Source organism: Pituophis catenifer, unplaced genomic scaffold (genome assembly GCF_029215685.1).
Source record: "Pituophis catenifer annectens isolate HBS135680 unplaced genomic scaffold, rPitCat1.0.hap2 SCAF_6, whole genome shotgun sequence".
In the NCBI taxonomy this organism is placed as follows: Eukaryota; Metazoa; Chordata; class Lepidosauria; order Squamata; family Colubridae; genus Pituophis; species Pituophis catenifer.
In genome coordinates, this window is record NW_027256886.1 from 68,593,867 (window position 1) to 68,620,793 (window position 26,927).

A 26,927-nucleotide genomic window follows, 5' to 3' on the forward strand; every position below is an offset into this window, starting at 1 on the left:
GCCAAAAACAGGGTCTGCCCCCCCCCCCACAGTCCCCCGGACTCTGTTTTTGTTGGCAGAGGGCTTGCAAAACAACCTAAAAGCAAAGCAAAACAAAAGGAGAAATATCATCATGCATTTGAGCATCCAAGAAGGGACAGGAAAGGAGAAATGGAAAGAGGAAAGACAAAGAAAAAGAAAAAGAAAAAGAAAAAGAAAAAGAAAAAGAAAAAGAAGGAAAGATGGGAAGAGACAGGGGTGAAATCCAGCAGGTTCTGACAGGTTCTGGAGAACTGGTAGCAGAAATTTTGAACTGGTTTGGAGAACTGGCTGGCCTCAGTGTGTGGTGAGAATGGAGATTTTGCAGTATCCTTCCCCTGGAGTGGGGTGGGAATGGAGACTTTGCAGTATCCTTCCCCTGCCACGCCACACCATGCCCACCAAGCCACGCCCACAGAACTGATAGTAAAAAAATTTGGATTTCACCACTGGGAAGAGAGCAAGGAAGGAAAAATAAGAAAAAAGGGGAAGGTGGGAAGAAAGGATAATGAAGAGGAAAGGAAAAAGAAGAGAAGGAAGGAAAGAAGGAAGGAAGGAAGGAAGGAAGGAAGGAAGGAAGGAAGGAAGGAAGGAAGGAAGGAAATAAGGAAATTATAATGGGAGGGAGGCAGGATCTGGGGGAAGTCTTGCCTTAGCACTTGGCCACCACAGGTGCCCCCGACATGAGTGACGTCAAACTGGCCATGCCCACCTTGGCCACAAACCACCATCCCCGCCCCCGAGGTCAAACATAGCCCTCAATGAAATCAAGTTTGACACCCCTGATATAGAGTTTTCCTGGCTTTCTGAAGTTCTTCTTCCCCCTAGAATTTATCCAGCAAGTTTGCACCCAGCAGAAGGCACATCAACATGTTTAGCAAACTTTGATTCTTTTCTATTGCTACCCCATTTTGTTAGTACTATAACTTAGTATTGCTCTTTTGATGGGCAGCCAAATTAAAAAAAGGAAATCTCTTGATTGTCTATGAGAATTTAATTTGTTTCTCAATTGTAGAGGAATAAGATAGAGAATTCAGAGGAAATGGAAACAGTTTGAAGAACTGTTAACTGATTTGTTAATGTACACACTAATTGGAGAAATAGTGTGAAGTCAGATTGTAAATATTTATTCAACTAATTCATCAGTTCAGCTTCATTAAGACTTCAAAATGTATTTTTAAATTGTCATCATACAACATGCATTCTCTGTACATCACTGCTGAGGAATCACGGATATTTTTTCATTATCTCAATGATATGCATGTACATAACCTCAGGTGCATCAAGTCCCCAAATGTAATCTAGATGTTGCCATTCAGGAACATGTTGGTGATATATGACGTTACTAAGCCGGGCTAATAATGCCTGGATGTCTTTTATGTTCACCAGTAAGTCATTTCCACCGTACCAGAATGCAAAGGGTATTTTTATATCTTCTATCTTGTATATAGGAGGAGTCGTCTTGGAAGAAAAGCAACAAACCTGAATAATTAGTCAAAAAGTGACAGGAAAAGGTACAACATATAAAACATTGCAAATTGCCACTTTAAGAAAAGTTGGTGAGCAAGCAAACTAATAGGACTTCCTAGAACTCAGTGGAAACACAAAACCTGTGATGAAACTCTCTTTCTGTGTGTGTGTGTGTGTGTATTACAAGTGTTTTTTAAGTCTGACTTTTGCCTTCAATACTGTTGTGGCTCCGTTACCTGAGCCTGTGTCATCGGCAGGAGAGGACTCCGAGAGTGAAGGAGAGGAGTTGGCAAGGCCTCCCTCTCCAGGACCCTCCTCTCTGACAATGCCTTCGGTGTCCGCCGAAGGGCAAGAGATAGGGCCGGGGCCAAGCATGTCCATGCAGCCACAGATGGACAGTGATGAGGGAATGAGTCTTGGCTGGATCCACGCCAGCGTCGCAGAGATAAACGCGTGCAACAGAAGAAAAGGCGTGCCCGAGATTAGGCTGAGTCACTGGACCACACCCCACAGGATATAAAAGGGAGCGTGGTGGCCAGTCAAACCTTGTGACAAACAAAGCTGAAAGCTTCCATGCCATTCTGCATTGCCAGACTTTTGCTATAGACTTTGCTGGATTATCTCTGGACTTGATTGACTCCGTAATTATTGAGCTGTTTCTTTTGATGTACCAGAAGTGGGGAGAAGTTATCTCTCCTCTTCGTAAATAATAAACTCTTGGCAGGCAGCCACTAGGTTGTTGCCAAGTTCCGTTAACATAAGGAAAAGGATTTTGCCGGCTGGTTTGGTCTTTAACTCTTGAACGTCTGTTGGTGTGTGTGCGCGTGTGGTTGGGGACAGAACAAATACACAGCTGATCAGCTCAGAGCCTCAGAAAGGCCAGGACCTCCTAGATTGTTGGGTGCAATGTGCAAATAGGTTTCTACATTGTAAACTTCCCAGAGATTCTGTAAATTTGAAACAACGTACAAAATAAAATCCTACCCATCTACAATCCATCCAACAGGGAAACCATTCTGGTCTAAAAGCTACAAATGAGGAACAACATATTTCACAGGAAAACTGTTTTATTTTCATACCTGGTTATACTTCCCCATATTCTTTTCCTTAGTGCCATAGTCATATGCTTGAAACACCTTTTCAGTATGGATCTATAATGAATAGAATGGAATTACAGAACTGAATAAAAGAATTACCAGTCATTTTGATAACATGATACCACTACTATACATTGGCTTACAGATGCAACTCAAGGTGCTGGTTGTCACCTTTACAAGTCTTCATGGCTTGGGACTCAGTTACTTATGGGACCGTCTCTACTCAGTGGTCTCTATCTGTCCCATCCAGCAGGAGGGCCTGTTCTAGGTGCCATCCAGAGCAGGGTTCTACTTACTTTTACTACCGGTTTGCAATGGGGCCGCATGTGCATTCTCGCTTTGCTTGCGTGTGCACTCTTCTGTGCATGCACAAAAGCATTCTGATAATGTCAGGGTCAGTGGGCGGAGCCTCCCACCAGTTTTACTACCGGTTCTATAGAACTGGTGCAAACCAGGGGCAACCCACCACTGGTACTATCAGCTGGGGGCCGGTTTGGGCCCATCCATGTTGTTCTTCTGCAAGACTACTCACACTGTAATCACGAAATCTCTAGAACCATAAAGCCTACAAACTTGAAATTTGCCACATGTGTTCCTCTTTGCTTCTAGGTGCTCACTAAGAAAGGATTTTTTCAAATGACCATCAGAGAATTAGTATTTCCTATCTTATTATTAACACAATCTGATGCTAAGGAGTTCTTCTCCCCCTCCCCACCTCAAAAGAAATCTGTTCCAAATGCAAAACACAAGCAGAGGAGAGGAGTTTCACTTTCAGTTTTACTTTCACAGCAGCAAGCAGCTTTACTACAGAACACTTGAGATAAGCCACGCCCAGCCTCCTTCCTGTCTCCTTCTTGCTCACACAGCAAATACTGTTTGAGTTTCCAAACACCCCTCAACTCTCTCACACACTGACAGGATGCTAGCCAGATGAAAACCGATAGATGCTGCAGGCTGGGACATTCTACTCCTGCTCCCCCTTTGTTCCAACTGCCAGTTGCATTATATTAACACACTCTGATGCTACGGAGTTACACATTCTACATTAAGTTTCAGGCTGTAAGTGCTAATTTATCAAGCCCAAGCACATAGTTTCATAGCGAAGCACGGGCATCCAGCTAGTGTGTGTGTGTGTGTGTGTGTGTGTGTGTGTGTGTGTGTTTAGCTCAAATTTGTATATAAGCCAGAACAGTTTTATTGAATAATACTGTATAAGAATATTGTGTAATGAAATTGAACTATTGTAAGCAATCAATTCAGCAAGCTCCATTCTTAACTATGGTTCATCTTTTAACCAGGACAGTCTTAACCTGGAGACTTGCTATAGAAATAATAAAGATTGCAGCTGAAATAGAAAAGCTGTATGCTAACATCATATGTTGAATGAGCTCAATGTAGTTCCAGATGTTACAAGCTGCAAATTATTACCCCCAAAAGAGGCAGTTTGGGGTAATGTCACAAACCTTACAATTCTAGGTTGCCTTCTCTGATCTAGTGCTCTTCTTTTTAGCCAGTTTGTTTACTTTAAATTAGTCATTCATGTTTAATCAATTTTTAATTTAATTTTTTTTATTTTTAATTTTTAAAAAAACCTTAAACACCTTTGGATTGTATAGTTTCAGATACTGTATTCAGTTTGTTTTCTCCTTTTCTGTCACTAGCTGATCATGAATGGTTCACCTTAGGTATAATTTTATTATAACAAGGGAATTTATAAATCATATGTCAGTCCTGGAGTTTACTTCTTACTTTGAGGAAACTTCAGGCCTCAGAGTTTTGATTGCGTTGGGTATGTTACTTGGAACCCTGACATCATATACTTAAATATATTTGATTGATGGGTTTCTTTTACCCGACCTATCCCATCCCATCCCACCCCACCCCAACCCAACCCAACCCAACCCAACCCAACCCAACCCAACCCACTCCACTCCACTCCACTCCACTCCACTCCACTCCACTCCACTCCACTCCATCCACCACTCCACTCATTAGCTTGTTTATTTATGTCTAGTACTCTTAGTATAATGGGGTTTATGTGTAAGCATGCAATTGTCACTGGTGCTTGTTTAAATAAATTCATAATTAATAAATCATCACTGGTGCTTGAAATGTTTAATAAATTCACACATCACTTCACTGCATCCAGAGTTAGTTAGAAGAAACCCATATATAGTACAATACATACGATCTCTCCTATGTATGGTTAGAACTGGATTCAATCTATGGTACAAAATCTTACCTGTTTCCAGTGAAGAAGATTTTGCATAGATGTTCCAGCAGGAGAATGTGCTACATACATGTCCATACGACTCTGAAATAAAACAATTCTTCATCTTAATTCTGTAATTAATTTCATCTGCTGTGTAGCAAAAATTTAATTAGAGTTTACCATAAATTTATTTACATTCATTCATAATACAAGGATTAGCAAACTTTTTCTGTAAATGGCCAGATTCTATCCCCTTCCCCTTTCCTCCATGTGAGTGACTGGCAGATCTCCAGGGTTAGGGTTAGGGTTAGGGTTGGAATTGGAAACATATTTAATAGAAACCAAGCCTGATCCAGTTTTTGTTTATACATACCAAGTTGAAATTGGGAGTGTTAGAACCAGCTATAAAAGACATAACAGATTCGCAGAATTTAGGTTGAAAATTACAAAATGCAGCCCTCAGTTTTCTGATAAAAGTAGGATAGTTGAGAATTCCTCTGCAGCAATACAGTGTCTGAAATATATTAATTAATGTATTCATTAATTAATTGGTACTGATATAATTAAGCCAAATTAAATATGATCCCAACTCCACCTTCGCTGTAAACCCTGGCCATCTCTCCTACCGTAAATTTAAGAAGAAACTCCTTAGTTCAGGAATAAACAAACTGCATCTTTGTATGGTACATGAGAGTTGAAATTCCAAAAGATGGACAAGAAAAAAAAAAAGTTGGTTTAATTTAGGCTATTGTGACTAAAACTGTATTAATGGAATATAGCTAATTTGATAATATACTGTATAAAAAATTTTAATGATTTTTTTCCTAAAAAAAACAAACTGTAGTCAGTTATGAAGTTTTTATTATTTACTTTACTATTTTATTTTATTTAATTATTTTATTTAATTATTTTATTTTATATTTTATATTTTATATTTTATTTTATTATTTTATTTTATATTTTTTATTTTATCTTATTATTTTTATTTTATTTTTATCACCACCAACTTTCAGCCAACTCTGGTGGCTCCCAGTGGTTAAAAAAACCATAAAATCTTGTTAAACACTATAAAACACAACCCGTGAAAATATAAAAACTGGTGCAACTCAGGTTAATGTTCCATCATCTAATTTTCTTCTGCTGCTCAGGGGGAAAAGGTAGGTCTTTACGGCCTTAATGAAGGCTAAATGGGTGCTGAATCTAGTCCTGATGTGTTTGTTCTCCTATTTTGTGCCATGCATTTATGAAGTGGTTATGTAGTGGAATGAAATTTTCTTTTCTTGCCTTTTGGTGCTTTGGAAAATATGTTGACTCCTTCTTCTTTGTAGCAGCCCTTCAAATACTGGAATACTGCTATCATGTCACCCCAAGTCCTTCTTTTTTCTAGACTGGCCATATCCAATTCCTGCAATCATTCCTCGTATGCCTTAGCCTCCAGGGTGAGCATGAGCAAGGCCTCCTGATCAGGGGTGAAATGTAAAATGTGTTACTACTGGTTCTGTGGCTGTGGTTTGGTGGTGGTGGGGGTAATGTGACTGGGTGGGCGTGGCCAACTTTTTTAAAAAAAGCATTTTTTCTAATGCTTTGAAAAGCCTCTGCCGATCAGGCCACTCAGCTGGGATCGTCAGAGAGGCTTTTTAAAAAATGCTTTGAAAAGCCTCTGACGATCCCAGCTGAGCCGCGCGATCATCAGAGGCTTTTTTTTTTATTTTTAAAAGCATTTTTTTGCCGGAAGAGGTTGTAGAAAAAATGCTTTTAAAAGTAAAAAAAAAAAAAAAAAGCCTCTGATGATCGTGCGGCTCAGCTGGGCATCGTGGGGGGGGGGGGCGCACAGGGATTTTTGCTACCGGTTTTCTGAACCACCCGCCGCCATCGCTACCGGATCAGGCGATCCGGTCTGAACCGGGAGCATTTCACCCCTGCTCCTGATCCAGGAAAGGGCAGAATTGGTACATCAGACAAATGTGTGCAAAGCCCTCCCAGCCAGGTTTTGGGAGGGAGGTACTTTTGTGCCTCCCTGTCCTAGAGATCAATATCAGAAGAGGGTAGGATAATTGCCCTCTTTTTCAAGCTATGCCTACCAGTAGCTTTAATTACTTTAGTGTAACTTTACCCGAAGCACTTACCCGAAACAGTGGAGGATACAACCAGATTTTTAATATTGGACTTGTAGCATATGTTAGTGTGGCTATAGGTCCCAATCCAAAAAAGACCTTAATTCTTTCAGCCAGTTCTGGCCAAGAAGAGAATGAGATGAAACCTGAAGAAAATAAAGTTTTACTCTAAACAGCTATTGTATTTTTCTTCTTGCTTCTGCATTTCTGCAGGGTATACAATAATTGTGCATTTCGTACACAATGCATGGAGGAGAATGCATCTTTGGTTTGCAATCAAACAGCTGGACTGCATGATGAGTGTGAGATGCAGCGGAGGGAGAAATATCTGTTTCCTGTTCTCATCTTCACAATGGGAAGATGCATTACATGATTCAGGTGCCTTCATTGATCAGCCAGAAGAAAATTGCTGAATCACAAGACTATTACTTCATGCTAGAACACATTGTTTACACACAAAAGTCCTAGGCTTATCTTTGTGTAGAGTGTGGCATGGCTAATTGCAGAAAAGTCTTAGAGAGGAAGGGCTGGGTTAGATGAGCCAACATTACAAAGTGGCTCATGATTAATAGGAATTCAGAAGTTGATTTGTTCAATTCTTCCTGCCTTGGCCTCCTCCATAAACTATTTGCCAGGAGGGAGGAATTCTCAAATTGTTCACTAGCAAGTTGCACAATTGCAATTTGTAGACTGTATTAGTTTTCCCCATTCATCCCTGCTCATAGATTTGCCTGAATGACTTACCGGCAGTTGTGCCTTCTGAATGGCCCACATAATAAAGCTGCTGCTGTTTGGTTTTGTTCAGGATAAAATTTATGACGGCTGGAATGTCATAGTATCCCATCTCATGAAAACTAGGAAGAAACAAAGGAAGCCCATTGCTTTATAATGCCAGCCTAGGTCATCTTGCTCAGAAAGTAGATCAGCTGATCGCATGGAAAGGATCACAGGGTAAAAATCCATAAAGATATTCGTGCAAGTGTAAGAAGGATTGTAGAAGAGGGAAATCAAGGAAATTTGTTGGGAAATCTTAGGAGAAAATAATAGGATGCAAGACTACAGAACTTGTTGAACTAGTATTACCAGATTAATACCCTCAGCCCAGATCCTGATTTAGGCTAATCTTGTAACTACCCAGTTCATTGAATATCACTTGATTGAATGTAATTAAAATGTTTTTTAAGAAGGTTGAAAATCTATCTAAAATTCGCTGAACATATATGACTCATCTTGCAGCTAGAGCAAATTTAATAAGGAAATATTTCAGAGTCCTTTTTAAAGACAAGAAAAGCAAAGCAGAGAAAACTGTTCTTCCTGCCCAATTGAAAATAAATAGCATTTGAAAGTGACTTCCATCGTTATATCTTTCCGAGATAATGTTAAATAGTACAAAATTAAAATGATTAAAATATGTAAATTCATGCATAGGTCCATTGCATAACTTAGCAAATATATTTACATTATTTATCACTAGATATTGCAGCACTAAAATAACTTTCTCTTCTGAACCTGGTCTTTGTGTTCTGCAGAAGCACATGGCCAACAACTACAATTTGACTCTAAGGGAGTCTATATATTGTTTTGGGAAAAGAACTGGAATAAGCTCAGTAGAATGAAACCCTTTGTCTTTCATTTTAATCTCATTATTATTTTATTTTATTTTATTTTATTTTATTTTATTTTATTTTATTTTATTTTATTTTATTTTATTTTATTTTATTTTATTTTATTTTATTTTATTTTGATTTATATGCCGCCCTTCTCCAGAGACTCAGGGCGGCTTACAATGCGTTAAGCAATAGCCTTCATACTTTTGTATATTTATTCAAAGTCAGCTTATTGCCCCCACAATCTGGGTCCTCAATTTACCTACCTTAGAAAAGATGGAAGGCTGAGTCAACCTTGAGCCTGGTGAGATTCGAACTTACAGTAATTGCAGACAGCTGGTGTTAATCACAATGCTATCAGTCTGCTGAGCCACCAGGCCCTGGTGAGCCACTTTTGGCCCCTTCAAGTGAGTCTTGATTCCAAGAAACTGCCTGGACAAGTCCTGACATTTACTTGACAATATTTCAGAAGTGTTTTGCCATTGCCTGTACTCTAGCACTAAGAGAGATGAACTGGCTCAAGGGCTTCGGGTTGGGTTTGTGCCAAAGATAGAATTAGAAGTCATTCACTCCTAGTTTCTAGCCTGATGCCTTAACTACTACAACAAACTGCCTCCTGCTCCTATCTTTTTAAGTCAATAATTCATTATAATCTGCTATTCCTTTTAGATTTCTTACCTAAAGCTCCAAAATTCTTTCTGCCACCGCTTCAGTGTCTTATGATTTGAAGACCAGATGTTTCCTCTGCTATTTCCAAGCCAAACATCATAACCGTTATCTGCTAATATGAAACCAAAACTGTTGTGAGGCTGGTTAGAAACCCAATGGGAACCATCTCCAATGACACTATGTAGCAAAAACACAACAGGTCGTGCAGCTGTAAAATAAAAAGAGATGCTTTTTAAAAAACGAGCCAGATCATTGAAGACTGCAAAACCATTGAAGTATTGGTTGCAAATAAAACTTGCAAAGAATCAACATTTGTGGTACATTGTTACAATTTCTTATTAGAAATAGTATATGTTACGCTGGCTGGAATGAAACCATGATCATTATGTGGTTAAATCTATAGAATTTAGGAACTGAGGTTTTATTGATTCAATGGATCTACTCTAAGCATATGCAAATCCATTCCTTTGTCTCCAACATTATTTATTTATTTATTTATTTATTTATTTATTTATTTATTTATTTATTTATTTATTTATTTATTTATTTCAACTTGTATACCGCCCTTCTCCCCTAGGAGACTCAGGGCGGTGAACAGCCAAACTTAAAACACATATAATACAAAAGTTAAGAAAAACTAAAAATAAATTAAATTGTCAGCATTTCCAATTTAAAATCCCAGATCTGCAAAATCCCAATTTAAAACCCAAAATCCATAAAATCGAAAGTTTAAAAAACCCCATTAAAACCATTTTAAGCTAGGCCAGCTTGCTGGAATAAGTAAATCTTCAGGGCCTTTCGGAAAGCGTGGAGGTCCGGGATCAGTCGTATTCCAGGAGGTAGCTCATTCCACAGGTTGGGTGCCCCCACAGAGAAGGCTCTCCCCCTGGGGGCCACCAGCCGACATTGCTTGGCCGATGGCACCCTGAGGAGGCCCTCTCTGTGCGAGCGTACTGGCCGGTGGGAGGTAGTTGGTAGCAGCAGGCGGTCTCACAGGTATCCCGGCCAGTAATATATTATGATATATTCTCAACAGTATCATGATATAATCTCCAAATCTAGATCCTTATATACAAAGGATGTGGGACTTTTCTTTTTTAAAAGAAATTGCCTAGACTGCTGATCCTATTGGATTATCAATTGTCTTAGAAACAATATCATGATGTACAATACCTCAGGATGCCTTAGTATACCCTCAAATTGAGGATATATTTTTTCTTAATCTTTCAAGACTCAGCCTATTTAAATTATGCATTGGACTACTAAGCCGGTTTAATAGCTAAAACTTTTTCTCAATGCTTCTTAAATGGGATTCACCTTTCAACATTTTTTTAAAATTTAGTTTGTAATTGGGCAGTTTTGTTCTTTCATGCAACATCTGGTGCCATGATTTGTCACAATAGTGTGATATTTTATTATACCATTCCTGTTTTAAAAACTGTTTCATTGAAAAGAAGAGTGTAAGATTCTCAAAATCTCAATTAATCTGTCAGTCGGTCTCTTAAGGTTATAGGTCCTTCAAGATGTTTTGATTATCACCTCTTCTAAGATATTGAAAGGGGACATTTACAGTACAATTTCTTGTAACACCCAATAAAAATGCCAGTTGCCATTTGCCATTTCTTAAACCAGACTACCATTGGATGCCATTTGATTTGTCTATAGTCTTCTTACCTTTATTTGCACCATTATACCTTCCGTGTGGTATTCTGTTAACGGTAAGTATATATCCATCTTCTGTTTCAACATGATATTCCTCATTTGGATAGTTATGAAAATGGATAATTTCACTCTGTAAATAGGGGAAAAAAAGATAACAGGGCAAACTTGTCTGAACTTATATTTTCTGAACACAAATGGGCAAACAAGATGATGAATACTGCAGAAAGCTCAGGAATGTTCTATTCCAACATCAAGGAGGTTGCCAAAAATATAAACCTTCAAAAGGTGAAGCATAAGGAAGATCAGATTTATTTGTCGAGGATCCACCCCCAAAGTCAGTGGAATGAAAAGTTTTAAGAACATTGATAAACCTTTGAAGTACTTTAAATGACACAGACAAAAATAAACACTAGGATTTTTTTCTTCATTAGGAGAATTGAGAATTTCAGATGCCTTTAATATGTGTGTCTTTTGACTTCTTTGTAGAGCACAGAGTCTGGCACTGACCCTGTAGATAATTGTCAAGTTTCCTTTTCAGTGTAGATGGAATTGTTTAACACATGGAAAGCTCTATGTGCAAGGGCTATCAGAACCAAGTCTGCAAAAATTTAAAATATGAAATAGAATTCAATTTCAATTCAATTTAATTCAATTTATTTGCCGCCCCTCTCCGAAGACTCAGGGCGGCTCACAATACATTTAAAATCCTAATAAAAAACATTTAAAAATTAAAAACATTAAAACATTAAAACTCATTCCTACCATTCATGGCCGGATCTCGCCAGATCGCAAGAGCGAGATCAACGGCCCCAGGCCTGCCAGAAAAGCCAGGTCTTCACCGCTTTTCGGAAGGCCAATAGGGTGAAGATGGTCTGGACCTCAGGAGGTAACTGGTTTCAGAGAGCTGGGGCAGCCACATAGAAGGCCCTCCCCCACGGGCCCACCAGATGGCATTGTTTAGCTGACGGGACCCGGAGGAGACCAACTCTGTGGGATCTTACCGGTCGCTGGGAGCTATGTGGTAGAAGGCTGTCTCGAAGATAACCTGGCCCTGAGCCATGTAGGGCTTTAAAAGTAATAACCAAAACCTTGAATTGTGACCAGAGACCAATAGGGAGCCAGTGCACCTCGCGGAGAATTGGTGTAATGTGGGTGTACCTAGGTGCACCCACGACAGCTCGCGCGGCTGCGTTCTGGACCAACTGTAGTCTCCGAACACTTTTCAAGGGTAGCCCCTTGTAGAGCGCGTTGCAATTACGTAGAAATTACATAGTTGGCCTCTGATAAGACTGGCAAGCAATTTAATTTGTAGGGCTCCTCATTAGGGGTCTAGAAGATCTGGATTAGGGTGGTGGTAGAATTGATTATTTTTTTCTCAGAAAAAATAAAGTACATTTAGACACCACTTCTAGGGTTAGCTATGTACATCAGCATGCATAGATCCCTGTAGATAATTTTCAACTTTTTCTTTCCATGCAATGATTCCTCTTTTGTATTTCTTTTATGTATCTGGCTTCACCAAACAGTCAAAATGAATTTAACATACAATATTCATAAAACACTCAGGGTCCACGTTATAGTTGGTGTCAAGTCTTTCTGAAGTTTCCAGTTCTTCCAAGCTGAGCATTCCATGGCATAAATAAGCCATTATGATGAAACTCCTCATCTTCATCCTATAGGAAGCAATTCAGTCTTTGATTAACTTTTATAAACATGAGCTTCCTGAAGATACAAAGCACCAGTTGTCCTGAAATATCTTCTGCTATCTGTTGCCTTAACCAGAAACAACCCATTGAGCAGAATTTTACTTCTAAAGAGAATGGGAACAAGTCAACACCAATTAGAAAATGGCTTTGATCTGAATGAATGCTGAAAAATAATTAAACTCACTTAAGCAGTGGATTAAACAAATAGGTAGCCAAGGATTAGCATCAAGGTTAAGCAACAGAAAAACCTACTGGTTAGGATTTATACATATCTTTCTTTCGTGTTCTCCTGTGACCTGTTTCATCTATTGTACCTCCAATTTGATTAAATGATATGAAAAAGGACTCTAGGATGAACTTTGCATCCAATCAAAAGTAGTGGAAGCCATCAGTTTTTGCGAAAGAGAGTTACATCCCATAATCTTAACCATAGGCGATACTGAATGGTGCTACAGGTTTTGTATAGTAGTGCCTGGGTACTCATTGTTAATTGTTCCAGGAGGCACACTGAGTACCAAAAACAATGAATACAAAGAATTTTCTCCCATAAGGAATAATATAGAGTCACAAGGCAGCCAACATCTACAAATTCTAGGTTGTACATTGAATACCAAGATAAGTACCAGGTCAAAATTTTTATGAAAAAATGCATTGAGTACCAAATTCAATGGATTTCAAAGCAGTTGGTTGCCTGGTACCACTGTGTTTCAAAGCATTTATAGGATACTAGATCATTACAATTTAGTTAAACCTTTCTTAGCCAGGCTGTTAGGATATACTATTTGTCCTGTTTCAGGTTCTACACACACACACACACACACACACACACACACACACACACAGAGAGAGAGAGAGAGAGAGAGAGAGAGAGAGAGGAATTTAACACTTCACTTCAAGACTTGAGAGATAAACAGTGAACAAAGTATGTAAACGAAACAGGAGCTTGCCTGAAAAAGCTTATTTTTAACAGAAACATTCAGAAGATGAGTCCAAATCCAGTCCAGATTCCAAGAGCCAAGTCAGGGCTGTCATCCAGTGGAAAGATCAGAGATGCAAGGTTTCTTACACAGATAGAAGCCACACACAAGTATCACATAAGAGCTAGAAATCAGTCATTGTTTCCCAGATCCAGGAAAGGCAGCATGCATCAGAACTGCTTCTTAAATAAGGATACAGTCAGCTATCCCTAACCAATGAATTTACTTCCTTCTTTGGCAAGAAGTCTAATAGAACATTGCTGCCTTGATCTCTTCTCTACTCATTGAGTCTGGGTATGGGAGGCCTTAAGGGAGGATGGATGGGAGGGTACTTATTCAACTTGATGCAAATAGCAAAAGAAATTGTTTATTAGATAGGTTTCTGTTAGATCAGTTCCAACTGGAAGAACTTTTTTGTAAAACCCAAGTATGCTGCAAATAAATTAAAAACCTAGACCAAGTAGAACTACAATTATTTATTGAAAAACCAATTGGCCAGGAGCCAAAGAACTGCACAAACCATATGTCCTACAACTGGTTATTCTGGACATTGGTCCAGCATATCTGGCAGGCACCAGATTGGTAAAACCGGATAAAACTTTTATGGATATTTGTTATTTAAATAGCTGCCATGCCCTATTTCCATATGCGGATTCCTCGCATTAGAGATATTCCTTTTTTTTGGATGGGGTTGCCTTTCCCTTACATCTCAGAACTATGGCCTGGCTTGATTGCTTGATAGCCCTATTGCAGTGGTAATGGTGATGAGGAGTGTGTGTGCTTTTATTAGCTGACTCTGTATTATGGAAAAACGTGTTATTGAAATTGAGGCTGTCCCATCACCCTTGTTGCAATTTAGATGATGTTTAATTGGTGGAATATTATGTGAATATCTGTAACACTGTCATTAACAGTTTGTGACAGCTCTCCTTATTCTTTATTTATAAGGCTGTTTTATTTGTTTTGCTGATTACACTAGAAGTAATCTAAGGAGGAATAGAAAGATTGTTGGTAATATTGCTGAGAGGTAAGATGTCTTTTCATAGCTGGAATATTCAAGTCAAGGGTATAGCAACTATATTATGAAAAATACCTTTTCTCCTTTTTAACCTCAAGGAGAAAGAGCAATAAAATAGCATTTAGGCTATTTGCAGCACTCTCTGGATGGTTTATAATGTAGAAGCATTATTTGCATATTGTCCCAATAATTTGGATCCCCATTTTACCAGAACTCAGAAGGATGGAAGGTTGAGCTAATCTCAAGCCCCGGCAGGATCGAACTATAGGCTATGGGTAGAGGTTGCCTGCAATACTGCACTTTAACCACTGCACCATCAGGGCTCAGAAAGAGGGAGCAAGATACACAGAATCCAAAGTCTTTTTTTTTATTTAAAAAGTTTTAACAATCATTACAACAATTTTCTCCCCAATTTTATCCAAAATGCCTTAATTTTTTTACATGTCCACCATATATGATAATACGTGGCATCATCACATTCACATCTCCAACACTTAGGTTGCACACTTGGATACATACAGGCTAGCTTTTTAGGATCCAGATGCCATCTATAAAACATTTTATAAAAATTCTCTCTTAAATTTTGGGCTTGCGTGAACTTCACATTTCTAACCCATATTTTTTCCCATGTTTCCATCATTATTGGTAGAATCCAAAGTCTTTAAGCACCCTCCACCATCTAAATATAAAAGCAGACTGTAAATTATAGAAAAAAGAGGTTTCAGAAGAAACTGAAGCCTATGCAGTACAGTGGGAGGTGGTAAGGAGAGCAATATTTTTTTATCCAGCCTGGGTAGAAACTGAAATATAGAGACTGAGCAGAACTATAAATTTTTAGAAGTGGTGGAAAAACCTAGGACAGGACAGTTCATTGAGGTAACTGGCCATCATTAGATGAATTGTCAGAGTCATTTAATTTAATTATCAATTATCAATCAAAAAATTTAATTATCAATTTTGTGGAGTGTGTATGAGACCATCAACCCAGTCAAAAACAGATGCACAAAGCAGCAACCAGGAATTGGAAGGAGAGGATATGCCATGTGATAGTCAATCAGAATTAGGGCTATCATTAGATCGGAAAAAAGGGCTTTTAAAAAAAGCACTATTTTAAAGCAGAGCTAAAATAGCAGGGGAGAGGTCGATAGCAATTTAATTAGGTGAGTGAAGCTCACAAAGATCTGTTTTCATTCACTATTTTATTGAAAGAAGACACCAATATTTTTTGAATGGGAAAATAAATACAGTGTGCAGATTCATACAAATGAATTTAACTAGCAGGGGATTAATTAATTTTCTAGCCCAAAGTTTCCCAGTCTATTCAACTATCCTTCTCCTACCCCACATTTGGCATTGCATAGTAATATATTCTAGAAGCAATCTGGAATAAACCTAAGTGGGGTGTGAGATTAAAAAAAATATATATTTTCATTAATGTTGTACTCACTGATTCTAAAGATATCCTTTCAGTCACTGATCCAGTTGTTTCTCTTAATCCCTCATTCTGTCTGCTCTCTAGAAGACTCAATTAACTTCCAAGGTGAAAGAATTCGTTAAAAATGCTGAACATGTGGAAGGAGTCAACATAGCTCTAATGACATCACCCTCTCTGAATATCCATGAATTCGGTGTTTATATCAGCAGGGGGAAAGCTTTGGTCATGAGGTTTTCCTTACAGCAGCTTTTCCATCCATTGGCGTAGAATTGCCTGCAAGAATGTTCTCAATGGGTGATCTTTTTGAACAACATCAATAAGGGAGGAATAGCTAATGGAATTGCTTGTACAACAGTGCTTCCCTTAAAATGAAATTCAGATAGTGAGGGCTGATAGAAAGGAAGCCAAAATACAGTTCCTTGTGAAGCTGTCAGAATGATCAGGAGAACTTGGATTTTATAGATAAGTGGATAAATGAGATTTGACTGTGGTTTAATGTGTGCTGGGTATTAATTGGTCACATTAATTTATGAGAAGTTGGGAGTAGCTGGAAAAAGAAGATTGGAAATTTGATTGACAAATCTGTACCTCTCCAGTTATTAAACATGGTATCACACATCTTCCTCACAGCTGTCACCAGTAGGAATCTTGATTTCAGTCATGTGAAGTCCTAATTTGACAAAATCCCCAAAGCAGCTTTTTTCAAAAGGCAACTGGACTTGGTTTTCCTTGAAGACTTTTTGTCAGACCTGCCCCAGTCAGATCCCTTAGGAAAGAAAGACCCTCAATTACATTTAAGGTGAAGTGATAGGCTCTTTTACTCAAGGTTGCTGGTTGCAGTAAAGTCAGGCCAGAACTGAAGTTTCCTGCGCAAAAGGTTACAAATTTTTTCCCCTCTTCCCAGCCCTTCCCTCTTTGACCAGTTCATCTTCAGCCAATGGAACGTCATCGAGGTGTTTTGAGAATCACTGAGATGTTTGGAGCAATCCACATTCCATTTTCAGGATGAGTGGCCTTAAGTGCTCACACAAACTGGCTCTGTGCTGCCCTGGTCTTTGTCAAGTTTTCATTCTGCCCTCCCTATTTCCCATCTTATCCCCATCCATGTTTATTCTCCATTTCCCCCCCTTGTCCCCTCATCTCTTAATGTCAGGATATTGACAAGCCACCAAGCCAAAGATGGCAGGACTGACATTCTTCGCTCCCCCTTGTTAGAGATGTTAATCCTATAGAGGAAACAAAAGAGGAGGGGAAGAGACAGACGCAAATGCATAATTAATTTGACAGTCATTGAGGCTTATCTGGGTATTATTCTTGGAACTTCTTAAGTAGTTTGGAGGCTTTAATATGTTTGGAATCTACCCACCCAGTTTCAGAGGGAGATTTATACTCGGTTTTGCCTCAATGCATGTGACAGTCCAGTACATCCTTGACCTCAAAATGTTGCTCTCCTTTGATCATGATGGGATTGGGAGGACATTTTGTTTCTAGGAGTAGGGATGAAGTGATTTTCAGTTTTAGGACGCTACAGTGGAATACCGGATGGACCCGCTTAAGTGGTTTTGGTAATTCAAGTTCAACAGTCACAGGAATAATAAACCTTTTTTTGGAGAAAGGGCCAATGTACTTTGGGCCCATTTTTTTGGAAGAGTTGTCTAGACTGCAGGTATTTGGTGGACAGATAGATTTCATCCCCAACTTTAAAGTCTTATACAGGCCAAGTGTATTATAATTGTAAAATCCATTCTTTTAAGGTGGCAGTTGGTGGGGTAGCTTGGGGCAGTTAGGGGGTAGATACAAGTCCTGCCCCTTGGTTACATTAAAAGGAGTGAATCCAAAGCTACTGTGCACTGAGTTATTGTAAGCAACTTCAACGAAAAGAAGGAGATCCACCCAGTTGTCCTGTTGAGAGTTAATGTAACACCTGAAGTATTATTCTAGGACCCTATTTGAACGTTCACAGGCCCCATTCATCTCTGGATGATGCGAGGAGCTAAGACCCTGGTGGTCCCCAAATGTTTTGAGAACTTTTGCCAAAACTGTGAAGTGATTTGAAGTCTGCAATCTGAGATTATTCTTTCTGGAGCCCCATCAGTCTATATACATGCAGCATGAACATTTTTGCCAAAGTGCAAGCAGAAGGAATTTCCAGGCAGGGCACACTTGCTTAGAGAAGAAGTCAGTTATCATACATATCACAGGATTTCCTGAGCATTTGGGTAATTTTATGATAAAGTCCATTGAGATTCCTTCCATGGGGCTTTAGGTTCTGCCACTGTCTGTAGGAGGCCTAGAGTTTTCCCTTGCTGCCTTTTGGCAGAGGCACAGGTAGGGCAGCTAGCCATATAGCAATAGTACTTAGCAATAGCACTTAAACTTTTATACAACTTTAGAGTGCTTTTACAGACTTAGCATATTGCCCCCAACACTCTGGGTCCTCATTTTACCAACCTCAAAAGGATGGAAGGCTGAGTCAACCTTGAACCGGTGGGACTTGAACTGCCAAACTGCTGGCAATCAGCAGTCAGCAGTAGTAGCCTGCAGTACTGCACTCTAACCACTGCGCCACCGTGGCTCTTATAGCTTTCTATGTCTCTCTTTAGTGATGGTCACCAAAACTGGTGTTTAACCAAGTGGAAGGTTTTGAGAAAGCTGAAATGCCCTGCTATTTTTTTAATCATGGCTTTTCTGTAGGACTGTTAGTCATTGGCTTTCAGTGACATATAATTTGCCCCCCACCCAGGCAAAGCCATCTTGCATCAAACACTCATTCCTATGGGCTTGGAACCACTTGTCTTTCTCTAGTGCTGATTTTAGGGCACCCTTTAAATCCTCTGCTTCTTGGGTCTTGAGTTTCACTTGCATCCTAGTGGTAATTTCCGCTGCCAGTTGCCAGGATGGAATAACCGGTCTAATAATCTCCAGCTTGGAGCTATTTTATTGTGACAGTCTGGATAGCAATAGCAATAGCACTTAGTCTTATATACCTCTTCACAGAGCTTTACAGTATATTACAATTGTAAAATCCATTCTTTTAAGGTGGCAGTAGGTGGGGTAGCCTGGGGCACTTAGGGGATAGATACAAAGTCCTGCCCCAATGTTAAGGATATTGTTGTTGTGTTACCAACCAGCAGAGTGTAGAGCACAGAGAAACGTTGCTGAGAGCAATGAATTAAGAGATGTGCAAACTGGTTTATCAAAAGTTTACTTTATAGTGAAAAAACAATCTCATAGTCTTTAAATCAATCCAAGTCTTTGCCAGTTAAATCAGTCCAGTGATACAAAAACTCCTCTTACCACACAAACAGTAGTTGGTTAGAATAACAAGTTCACTCTGGTTCACAAACCACGATGGTAGCAGATCCATCCAACGATGATAGCACAATGATAGCAACTCCACACACTATGGTAGCTTATCATCAACTGAATACGTTACAGTACCTTTCTTAAATACGTTTACAACCAGTGATTATCTAATTACAGCATGGCTCAACATTGCAATGAATCAGCAGTAAAACTTTAAAGTCACACAATACATATTCATATTAAAGTCACAGAATACATATATTGCCTGGACAACTTGTTAGGCTCAAACCATATCCTAACACCCTTGGTTACCTTAAAAGGAGTGAACCGCTTAAAAGGAGTGAACTGTGGTTTACAGAGTCAGCATCTTGCCCCCAACAATCTGGGTCCTCTCATTTTACCCACCTTGGAAGGATGGAAGGCTAAGTCAACCCTGAGCCTGGTCAGATTTGAACTGCTAAATTGCAGGCAGCTGGTAGTCAGCAGAAGTAGGATAGAGCATCAGCTAGGAAATTCTTCCCACCAGGATGAACCGCAGGGTGAAACTGAATTGCAGGGTGAAATAGAAGTACTGAGCCTAGCCTTGTCCCACCTTGCCCCCTCTGTCTTAGCTCTTGATGTCAGGGTACTAGCAAGGCACCAAGATGAAGATGGCAGAACTGATACATTCACTTCTCATCCAAGAAGCTCCTTCAAGGAAAACCAAGTCTAGTTGCCTTTTGAAAAAAGCACTTTGGGGACAACCATGACCTGGATGACTAAGAATCTCCCTAGACATTTAATTCGGTAATAGCTTTGAGGACTTTTGCTGACATTTCATGGAAACTCCTACAACATATTACATTGTATTCTTTCCAATTATGTCTAATAACTGGGTAGATCAAAACAGGATTGTACCATAGCATAAATAAGTATAATAGCATATTAACCTGATAGGCAGATCTTTTAGAAGCAAAGTCTTGGCAGACTAAATACAGGGATTTATTTCAGATGAGTTGCATGTACATTGATGAATTAGATGTGGCTCATAAAACAGTTGGCTGCTCAGGAAGGATTTGGGGAGTTTTCTGAAATGAGGCAAGCAAAACCAAATTGAGTTCATCTGAAGATTGTGAGCAATTTGGTACTCTCACAAATTTAACAATCCCCAAACGGACTGACAAGCAAGCCAGCAGGGAGATATAAAGGAAGAGAGAATTTTTTTTAAAAAAACTGTCTTCCATGCATTATTTAGTTAGGTGCTATCAAGTTCATCCGGATTCCTGATGATTACATTGACACTAATTGCTATCATGATTTGCTTGTAGCGTATTTCAAACCATATGCAAAATTCTAACGATGTGGCATATGACATAACTCACCCTATAGAATAAATGCATAACATTTATTTTTTATTACTGCAGATATAAATCTGCAACATGTTGTTTCTGGGCTTTAATAACTTGGGCATGCAATGTAGCTACAGTATATATAAGATTATTTAGAACAGTTAAATGAAATAACTCTATTGTTTCACTTGAACTCACTTGTGAAAATCCTCCAGCTACTGGACTACAACGGAGGTTGTAAGATGATACAAAGTGCCACATCAATAATAATAATAATAATTTTATTTCTATACCGCCCTTCTCCCGAAGGACTCAGGGCGGTGTACAGCCTATTTAAAAACAGAATAAACATCAATTTTAAATAATTTAAAAGTATTAAATAAATTTGGCTGATTTAAAAACCCCAAAAATTTAAAACATCCAATTAAAAATTATGTTGCTAACCCAGCCTGGGGGAACAATAGGGTCTTGAGTGCGCAGCGAAATACCCGGAGGTCAGAAATCTTACGAATTTCCGGGGGCAGTTCATTCCACAGGGCTGGGGCTCCCACAGAGAAGGCCCTCCCCCTGGGTGTCGCCAGCCGACATGACTTGGCCGATGGCACCCTGAGGAGACCCTCTCTGTGGGAGCGAACTGGCCTGTGGGAGGCTATTGGTGGCAGAAGACGGTCTCGAAGGTTCTCACCTTTTCACTTCAAATTGATATGTTTAGTTTCCCAAAGACTAGCAAAATGACAAAATAAAGGTCAGAAGGGTGTTGGGGGAGGGGGTTCAGAATGCAACTGACACAGAGGTGAAATCCAGCAGGTTCTGACAGGTTCTGGAGAACCGGTAGCAGAAATTTTGAGTAGTTTGGAGAACCGGCAAATACCACTTCTGGATGGCCCCAGAGTGAGGTGGGAATGGAGATTTTGCAATATCTTTCCCCCAGGAGTGGGGAGGAAATGGAGATTTTGCAGTATCCTTCCCCTGCCATGCGCACCAAGCCACGCACACCACACCACACCACACCACACCACGGCCACCAAGCCACGCCCACAGAACCTGTAGTAAAAAAAAATTAATTTCATCACTGAACTGACAAGAGCAAATCTTGAGTAATAATACATCTGGTAGGGCATAAAGATAAGTTGAAACAATTTATTGAAGGACTTGTTTGCCGTAATAAAATAGAATTGCAAAACAACACAGAGAAAATTGCTTAGGTGAGAAATAGGATTCAGTAAGTTGCAATATCAACACATTGCATAAGAAATACGGAGCAAAGAGGCTTAAGTAACAGTTGAGAAACAATAGCATAGATCTGTATGTACACTGTCAATCTTGATACTTTGATTTGAGATGTCTTAGTGCAGGGATATAAGACAGAGGACTAGTGAATACTGTTTGGCAAATGCTAATGCAAGCTGATTCGATCTACATTTAAAAAGTCAACCAAATAGCTTTATTTTTAAGACTAAAAATAGATGTCCGGATATCTATAGTAACTACACTGAACCTGCTGTTTAAATGTGGATTTTCATATGTTAAAAATACATTGTGGTAGCCTACAGGAGTCCATGCCTCCCTGCAAGTCTGTCAAATAAATCTTTTCTTGTTAACTGTTAAGGTGAAACTGAGCATGGGAGAAGTAGAATAGTTTGTGGAGTCCATGGTGCTTTCTTGGTTGTTTGCTTACAAACACTTCATTATCCAACTAGGTAACAGCATCAGTGCTAGTGGGCATGAGATTCACTCTCTGTTTATATTTATCACTTTATTAAATTTATATGCCATCTGTCTCATTATCCCTAGTATGTGAGTATATGCAATAGCTTGTTCTTCCAGTGTTGGTAGGACTGTGGATTTAACCTTGGTAATTCTATTATTATCTGCCGAATCGCCTGTCTCACAAAAACTATTCTGAGTGGTGCACAACAATCAAATAAAGCAGCAGATATCAAAACAATCAAGACATAACAATCCACATTAAAAGATAAATATTACAAAAACAAATAAACGTAGGCAAAGAGAGGGTAACAATGGCCACTTTAATAATGGAGCCATCTAAGCATGTCACTGGTTTTCTGGAATCCTCGGGCCTGATGACATAATCACATCTTTATTGCAAAAGTTTTACAATTACATTTTCACCCCTTTTTTCACCCCCCCACCACCCTCCCCAAACTTCCCATTCTCCCTAACCCTCCCTAACCCTCCCCCCCCAGACTTCCCTATTACATACTCATAACTAATAACACTAATAAATAAACCTGAACCCATCCCTCCCCCTATATAATTTTTCCTCTTTGTCTCTTTACATTAAAATATTTCTAATACATTATTTTCAAATAAAAGCTATTTGATACTTTCTAGTTTGGTATTTGTTCTGAACATATTCTATCCACCTTTTCCATTCCCATTCATAAGTCTCTTGTGAACAATCTTTTAAATACGCTGAAATCTTCGCCATCTCTGCAAAACTGGCCATCTTCAAAGTCCATTCCTCGATAGTAGGCAAAGCTTCATTCTTCCAGTATTTACCTATCAACAATCTTGCTGCTGTTATCATATACAATATTAGTTTTATTTCACCCCGTGTAAAACCCTTAACTATACCCAATAAAAACAATTGTGGAGAAAATTGAATTTTTTTCTTCAAAACATTCTGCATGACCCACCAAATTTTTATCCAAAAAGCCTTAACTTTCCTACAGGTCCACCATACATGATAATACGTAGCATCCAAACATTCGCATCTCCAACATTTTGGCTGAACATTAGGGTACATACATGACAACTTTTTAGGATCTAAATGCCATCTATAAAACATTTTATAAAAATTTTCTCTCAGGTTTTGCGACTGTGTAAATTTAACATTCTGAACCCAAATTTTTTCCCAAGTTTCCAGCATCACTGGTTCTTCAAAATTCTGTGCCCACTTAATCATACAATCTTTAACTAATTCCGTTTCTGAATCTCTTTCTAACAAAACATTATAAAGCCTTTTAATATGCATTGGACCTTTCTCTCTTATATGTCTAACCAATTCTTCCTCATGCAACATAATACCAGTTTTTTGGTCCTCTTTCCATCTCATTTGTAATTGATTATATTGTAACCAGGTTAAATTAATCCCTTCGTCCAACAGTGTCTGCAATCTCTTCAGCTGCCATCTGCCCGCATCTGTAAAAAGAACCTCTTTATATAAAAACCCCCCGAGTGACATTATATTTGTATTCCACAAGGTATGACCAAGATCCAGCCATAGCGGTATTTTATAATCCCATTTGAGTCGGTGCTTCTTCCAAACTTTCATCAGGGAGTCTCTAAGTATATGACTTTTAAATACTTTATCCACTTTATTTTCATAGAATAAGTAAGCATGCCATCCAAATTCAAGATCAAAACTTTCTGCATTCAATATTCCAGCCTTTTTATTTCCAAACCAATCACTTGTTAAAGTTAAAGCTGCTGCATCATAATATAACTGTAGGTTTGGGAGTTTAAGGCCTCCTCTTTCTGGAACATCTTGCATAATTTTCAATTTCACTCTCGGCTTTTTCTCGTTCCAGACAAACTTATTCACACCAGACTGCCAGACTTTCAGTTGTTTATCACTTTTAAGCACCGGAATCATTTGGAACAAAAACAGAAATCTTGGCAAAATATTCATCTTAACTGCTGCTATTCTTCCAAGTAAAGACAGTTGCAGCTTTTTCCAAGTCTCCATGTCTTTCTGAACCTCTCGCCACAACACCTCATAATTATTTTGAAACAATTTCATATTTGATTCTGCAACCTGAATTCCAAGATATTTTACCTTAGGTACAATTTCAAAACCTGCCCTCCTTTCAAGCTCGTGTTTACGATCTTGTGTCATATTCTTAACTATCATTTTAGTCTTTTTTGAGTTCAGTTTAAAACCTGAAACTCTACCATAGTCTTGTATAATGTCGTTCATCAGGATTATTGATTCCATTGGTTGTGATAGGGTAACAACCAGATCATCTGCAAATGCCTTTATTCTATAATCCTCTTGCCTTATCACTATACCTTTCAAAATTTTTGAGTCCCGTATTGTATTTAGCAAGACTTCCAATGTTAATATAAATAAAAGTGGGGACAACGGACATCCCTGTCTTGTTCCTTTTTCAATTTTAAACTCTGTCGTCAAACTTCCATTAATAATAATCTGTGCTTTTTGCTCTTGATAAATTGCTGAAATCGACTGTATAAATTGGTCCCCAAAGCCCATCTTTTTTAAAGTCTTTAGTAGAAAGTTCCAATCCACTCTATCAAAGGCTTTCTCCGCATCCAAAAAAACCAGCACTGCAGAAATCTGTTTATTCTTATCAAGATATTCCAATAAGTCTATTACTTGCCTTACATTATCCTTCATATATCTGCCCTCAATAAATCCCGCTTGGTCCTCATGAATTACTTTTTGGATTACTGGCATCAACCTGTTGGCTAATACCTTCGCATAAATTTTATAGTCTGTGTTCAAAAGAGATATTGGTCTGTAGTTCTCTGGTTTTTTAGGACCAACTTGTTCCTTTGGTATCAGAGATATATAAGCAGTTGTCCAAGATGGGGGTATTTTACCCCCTTGTTGAATATTGCAAAATAAATCTCTAAGTTGTTCCACCATTTCAGCTTGTAAAGTTTTGTAATACACTGCAGTCAAACCATCCGTGCCAGGAGCTTTGGCTGTTTTTAGCTGCTTAATTGCTGCTATTATCTCCTCCTCTGTTATAGGATAATTCATTCTTTCCTTTTGTTGATCAGTAATTTTTGTAACTCTCTTATCCTTTAAATATTTTTCTATAAGTCCATTCTGCACCTCTTCTTTGGCATATAATTTAGTATAATAATCCACAAAAGCTTCTTTAATTAATTTTTGTTGAAAAATTTCTTTCCCTCCAATGTTAATACTATCAATAGTCCGTATACTTTGTTTTTTCCTCAGTGTGTAAGCCAACCATCTGCCCGGTTTATTGGCATTGCAAAATGTATTATGCTTCGCGTATTGTAAACTTGTTGCAACTTGTTCCGCCATAAGCATTTGAAATTGGTCTTTCAAAAGTTTTATAGCACTTCGTATTCTTTCATCTGTTGGGTTTTTAATAAGTAATTGTTCCTTATTCTTTATTTCCATTTCCAACTCAGATCTTTTCTTTTGTCGGAACAGTCTATGTTTAAAATTCATGTAGATAAGTACCCCTCTCTAATAATCACATCTTGAAGGATTTTTGAAATGCCAAAATGGATATTGCTAAACTGGTTTCAGGAGGAAGAATGTTCCATAAGGTGACTGCCACCACGAAGACCCACCAAATGCAAGATCCCTAGCAGCCTGCCTTCTCTCCCAGATATAATGCGGCTGATGTAACAGGGAGAGGCAGTCTTTTGGATAGTCCTAGGTCATGAAGAACTTTACAGGTTAAAGCCAACACCTTGAATTAGACCTGGAAACAAATTGGCAATCAGTGTAGCTCAGGGAGCAGATGTGTAACATGTGTTTTTCTAGGACTGCTCATAACTGCTGCAATCTCTACCTGCTGAAGCTTTCAGATTCTCTTCAAAGGCAGCCCCAGATAGAGCATGTTTCAGTAATCTAATCTAGAGGTGTCTAGGACACAATTGATATAAGCAGGGTTAGAGTTAGTGATTAACTTGCAACCCAACCTGTTGTTGCCTGCATCCTGCCAACAAGACACCCATGCAGCATACTGCATACAGCATACAGGATATATTTTACTATGTGCCCAAACAAATAAATGGGAGCAGCATGTTGTTGTTGTTGTTGTTGTTGTTGTTGTTGTTGTTGTTGTTGTTGTTGTTGTTGTTGTTTTACGCTGAGTGATACATATGTGTGAATACAGACTGTATTTGTGTGGTAGGCTTACCCATAACTTATTCCATTGACACTAGGCTTTGAATTTGCATATGTTGTGGCCCGCCAGCGGCCAGCAGAGCTGGCAGCAGACTCGGACAGTGAAGAGGTTGGGGAGGAACATAGGCCAGACTTGGAGTCTGATGTGTGCTCTGTGTCGGAGGCAGAGATGGGGCCAGGGCCATCCGACAGTTATCAGCTACCTTCGGAGTCGGAGATAAGTGGGGCAGAAGAACAGCTGGAGCCTGTTCCCGATGTGTGCATGCACAGAGCTGTCAGGAGAAGGGAACAATTAAGGAACAAGGGTTGACTCGGAAGTAAAGGGGATGCTGAATGGCCTCTCCCATAGGAAATAAATAGTAGCGAAAGGGAAGTGATGTTTGCAGGAGACAATTAGTTCGTTTATTAGTGTGAAGATTTGCTTCTCTGA

At 38.9% G+C, this 26,927-nt stretch overlaps 1 protein-coding gene across 1 annotated transcript; it reads right to left on the reverse strand.

The window, feature by feature from the left end:
* Positions 1–1,245: 1,245 nt before the first annotated feature.
* On the reverse strand, positions 1,246–12,521 carry LOC139318717 (lysosomal acid lipase/cholesteryl ester hydrolase-like). Its single transcript, XM_070946299.1, has 9 exons — positions 12,396–12,521; positions 10,862–10,979; positions 9,197–9,395; positions 7,656–7,765; positions 6,924–7,057; positions 5,171–5,311; positions 4,828–4,899; positions 2,568–2,639; positions 1,246–1,479 (listed from the first exon to the last, which is right to left on the reverse strand). The coding sequence occupies exons 1-9, from the start codon at positions 12,519–12,521 to the stop codon at positions 1,246–1,248; spliced, it is 1,206 nt and encodes a 401-aa protein (XP_070802400.1).
* Between the last annotated feature and the right edge of the window lie 14,406 nt (positions 12,522–26,927).